Here is a 5,023-nt window from a genome sequence, read left to right as displayed (position 1 = left end):
AGAAGCCCCTGCCCATGTGGCTGGGGCCAGTTTCTATGGAGACCCCAGAAGCAGCTGCACTGCAATAGTGCACGGTTGGGGTTTCTGTGGACACTGGTCTCAGCAGTGCTGGGCAGGGAGCAGCTCTGGAGCTGGTCTATGATCTTGCAACGGTGACAGCGTGGTCTGGAGCCAGGGTAGAGCAGCAATCTCCAGCCTGCATGCTCTGGGCACGGGTGTGCAGGCAGAGCACAGCTCTGCCCTGGATCCTTGCATCCGTGGTAGCATGGTCTGGAGCCAGGGCAGAGCCACAAACTGCTGCCTGCATCTCCCTGCCCAGAACATGCAAGCTGCAGGTCACAGCTCTGCCCTGGCTCCAGACCACAACGTCACTGCTGCAAGGTGCCAGAGCAGCTTTCCACCCTGCCAGCCTGGCTGGAGCTACTCTTCATGGAAACCCCAGTCCCATGCCATCATGGTGCAGCTGCTGCTGGGGTCTCCAATGAAACCAGCCCCAGCCACATGGGTAGGAGCTGCTGGGAAATTGAGTCCACTGCTGACTGGATCTGGCCCACAGGCCAGACCCCTGAGATGCATTTCCCCCCCCCTCCAAATCTCATTATTAAAAAGGATCTAAAAAGGGTGTTTTGCAGCATCACAAGGATAATCAGGAAAGTCTGTGCATCTGCATACCTTTTCTTGTGGTGTTGATGAAAGGAGAATAAGTTGTTCCTCTGGTGTAGTGATCTTCAAACCGTTCCTAAAACACAAACAAGAATAAACCCAAATTAGAAAGAATCCATGCATTATATGATGAAATTTCAGTCTCTTCTCAAAGTAGGGATATTGTAGCAAGATTGGTGTTGTAGAGGAGAGGATATTCAAGATTAGCATTACTTTCTTTTCAACTCAGAATCTGAGTAGTAACATCCATAGAAGGCTGTTCATCCATCTTGCTCAACCCCAACTTTAAAAAAAACAAAACAGACGTGCAATCATATTTTACAGGTCTCGAAAAACCAACAACAAAAAAGTAAAATCTTATTGTGACAAGGCATTGTTAAATAAAAATTCCAAATTTTGTTTGGATTAGAATGATATACAGATCAAAGATATACCTAAATCTTGCATCTCATTTTACCCAGTTTACTCCAATTGATTGGATTTTTTTTTTTTTAAAGGAAGAACATCCAAATACTTCAGAAAAAAACATAATTATAAATAAGTTTGGATTACAGAGAAATACTCACACATTACCAACTTCTTCTGAGACAGCCTCCACCCACACTGTGGACAGGGGAAAAATATGGTGCGTTGAGAACTGTAAGCAGGAAAAAAGGCAAAAAGAAAAAAGAAAAGAAACCTCACTGAGCGTATGCCAGTTTGCCCCATCCCAAATTCCTTGTAATATACCCTCCCCCCATCTGAGGACAAGATTGAGATGGATTTCAGTGAACCAGTAATATTCAAAACTACTGCTTCAAATACCTACAACAAACCAGGCCACAAATAAAGACCATGGTGTACAAGTACTTTTGACAATAATTCACTGAATCAATCTTTGGAAGACAGGAAATTTCTCCCTTTTTGGCATTCAATACCATTGTAAAGAACAGCATAAAAAACCTAAATAAAGATAGAAATTAATTGCATCCAAAAGTTGCTGGTCATTAAGCTGGGGTGGAAACAATTGTGTTGTAGCAGGTTCTCACCTGTGCATGGACCAGAGCATCATTAAAGAGGATGAACCAGTTCACTGAGAACCTTCCAGCATGCTGTAAAACCAGCCCCCGATTACTGCTTTCACAGATTAACCGACGTTCTGGTTTCCTCAGGGAATCCTACAGTTAAGATCAGAAAGGGATCAAGTCATTCTTGATACTGAGGATGTTAGTTCACCATAAGTTGATTACAGCAATAGCCAAGTCTTTCTAAAATTAGAAGTGCTGTAGAAGATGAGAACAAGCCAGTGAAGTGGAGAAAGAAAGCAGTGACTTCAGAAGTCAGGTTAATGGGAATCTGCAGTATGACACTAGTAGCAAATCAAATGACCGCTGTGAGCATACCGTCATTTTCCCAGGGAAGGTCCTCCAAAAGCTCAGTGTGTATTCTGCTTCTTTCCTTTTCCGCCCAAGGTGGATAGCAAGAGTCTCGTAGCAAGAACTAGAATCCTGAAGCTTCTGGTATTCTGACGATGTCTAAATGGGGAAAAAATAAACAAAATGCCACACACTGAGAGATACCAGAGTCCAATACCACTACTTGCATTACACCATCACAACATTTCCATCTGGTCACTAAAAGTAACACAAAAGGTAACACAAAAGGTAGCTAAGTCTGCTTTCTGTCACTTATACAGAGTTGATGCAATGGAGTTCTCATTAAAAGAAGTTCAAGGAATACTAAAAGCAGAGTGGTAAATGTGTTCATAAAATTTATATGATTTCACTACCTGAGGCTCTTCATATAAATCAAAGAGTAACATGCAACAAACAAGCTACTTCCAATTAAGTTTCAGAAGCTCTGTAATACTGGGAAGAGATAAAGACATCTTACCACTTCAAAACAGGTAGCAAGCTTTAGCAAAACTCTAGCATAATTATGAAGTCTTCTGACTGGCAAGAAAAACAAGGCATTTAGCACTTCTACCAACTGGATGCATTCTTCATTAGTCTCAGAGAGCTTCTGTAGCAGCTCCTCATTTTTACTCAAGAAATCACTAGAGGGGGAAAGAATGATAGGATAAAAGCCTTAGTAACACTTTGCATATATGAATATAGGTCCTACTACAGAGTCCTCTTCTGGGTAATCTTAAAAAAAACAAAAACAGGAACCATTTAAAAACAAATAAACAAACCAAAAAAAAGAACAGCATGAAGCATCTATTTCCATTATGGCTTAAGAAAACATTATAACCATATTGGACTTAGTTAATTTACTAAGTATGTGCAAGCAATTTCTTTTCCGACGCTTAACCTGTTCTTCATTGAAGAAGTGAGAGAGCCGAGGGAAGAGTTAACCTAGCTTCTTACTTGGAGAGAAGTTTGTTGCTGGTATCATTAGATTCCCAACTAGTCAGCTGATATATGAGACAGTAAATGGTTTTGTACCCCCTATCAAAACAGCATGCCTATAACATTGTCGTCACACACAAAAAAAACACCAACTTGTTACCTGGGCACATGTAGATAATAATTTTGCCTCCCCTTGCTGTCCAAGCAGCAAGGTTTTATTGTCAGTATTTTTACTGGACTTACTGTATAGCTGGGAGAGGCACCTTTGGGGACAAACAGACCTGAAGAAAAACGCTTTGCTTCTCACATTTCCTTGAGATCATCATGGTTACAACAACGTTGCAACCTTCTTGCCCAGGGAGGTTAAACAATTTCCCACCCCTACCATTGAAGCAAGTTGCATCCTACTTCTAAAGTAAATATGGAATCTGTATAATCTTTAGTCTGATTTCCAAAAGTAAAAAACTAATTTACTTCAGAGAAAAGGGAATTGATTGAGACAATGTAATTGAAAGCAAAAGTAGGGTTTCCTTACCAAAAAACAGCTCCCCAAAACCCCATATACAACCATGTCTGTATGACACGTCAAAGTAGTTTTCCATCTAGGAGCAATTTGAACTGGGAGCCCAAGAGGAGTAAGAGGAGCCTAGATGGCAGGTTACAGAGAACAAAGAATCAGCCTGGAGAACTGCACAGCAGGACCCCTTGAGTTCAATACGATTAATAAGATATTGCTTCACAAATATCAAATGAATATCTGGCCTAGTTCTGCCCATGGGATTTAAGAGCCCTCTTATTTAAGAAGCATTAAAGGGGGAAAAGCCTTCTTGGGAGAGAAAGCGGTTTTTCTTCAGCACAAGACTAACCATCTGGATAGTATACATTTTTAAAGTGCTTTGAGATCCTCACACACACAAAGCTTTCTAGACATTAAATGGCACAAAGCCATCATAACCACAGCTCTTGCCTATTTTCTCAAAGGATATACCCAAAAGCCTACCAACAATAGGGATTCCTAGTGAGAATTTCCTTTTGTGAAAGGTTGGATTATATCTAATGCATCTGTATCAGGAAATATTCATTGACTGGCTTACATTATTAAATATCAATTGAGACAATATCCGATAGAGAAGCTCTAACAGAATGGATTTATTCTAAACATCAGGTTATTGTTGCTTTTCCTTGCAAGTCTTAGAGAGAAACTTCTGGGAAAAAAAAACCACCCCAACTTTTCTCCTTGAAAATTTCAAAACCTGAAAAAATAAATAAATAAAAGGTGCTAGCAATTTAAAGAGTCTCTAGCAACAGTATGAGAAGCTGTCACTATATGAAGAATTCAGTACCTGCAGGTCCAATATTAAAAATTATCAGGGTTTGTTATGGAAGAAAAAACTGTTCCTTTTCCATGGTGGGACTTCATGTTTAGCAAGTAGCATCTTTCCTCAGTTACACCCACAAATTCTTTACCTTGGTTCCACAGTACTTCCAACAATGCAACAGTGACATGGTTTATGACATGCTTCAAAGAGGTCAAACAACTGCAGGAAAGTAACTCCCACATTGCAAGGCAAGACAACACTGGCTGATAAATTCCCAAATTGCAATATTTAAGAGAATGCAGATGCAGAAAAACATAATGCATCAGTGAATCCTAATCTGTAACTAACAGGCTGCTGGTGGTCCCAAGATTACACAAATACTCCTTTTCAATTTAAACCTTGATAAAGCTGTACAATGGTACATAGGAACTGGAAAGTAGGGATGTAAATATCTTTTTAAAAAACATCTATTTAACCTCCTGCAATTATAACAGTTGAACAGTTAACCAGTAACACAATAGCTCAGATATGGCTGCTGCCAGGAGCTGCTCCCCTGGGCCTTTGAAAGAGGCTGGGAAGGCAGTGGTGGCAAACACCAAACACAGCACCCATAAAGCCAGGGGTGGCAGCTGCAGGCCAGGGGCTTTCCATTGGGAGGAAGGAAGCACCTGTGAAGTGCTTTGGGTTAGGTTACAAGGCAGTCGAGGGGAA

The 5,023-nt window shown here is 40.8% G+C and overlaps 1 protein-coding gene across 1 annotated transcript in view; it reads right to left on the bottom strand.

The window, feature by feature from the left end:
- Window positions 1-5,023, bottom strand: part of ALS2 (ALS2, alsin Rho guanine nucleotide exchange factor) — a 65,824-nt gene that overhangs the window by 34,022 nt on the left and 26,779 nt on the right. Inside the window, exons 13-17 of the mRNA XM_019523513.1 lie at window positions 2,536-2,698; window positions 2,046-2,177; window positions 1,692-1,820; window positions 1,230-1,300; window positions 673-739 (exon numbers count right to left, since the gene is read on the bottom strand). Coding sequence (XP_019379058.1) covers window positions 673-739; window positions 1,230-1,300; window positions 1,692-1,820; window positions 2,046-2,177; window positions 2,536-2,698 — 562 coding nt within the window. The remainder of the gene's footprint in view (window positions 1-672; window positions 740-1,229; window positions 1,301-1,691; window positions 1,821-2,045; window positions 2,178-2,535; window positions 2,699-5,023) is intronic.

This window comes from Gavialis gangeticus, unplaced genomic scaffold (assembly GCF_001723915.1).
Source record: "Gavialis gangeticus isolate Ggan-Ray unplaced genomic scaffold, GavGan_comp1, whole genome shotgun sequence".
Taxonomy (NCBI): domain Eukaryota; kingdom Metazoa; phylum Chordata; order Crocodylia; family Gavialidae; genus Gavialis; species Gavialis gangeticus.
This window is presented reverse-complemented; position numbering and strand designations above follow the sequence as displayed.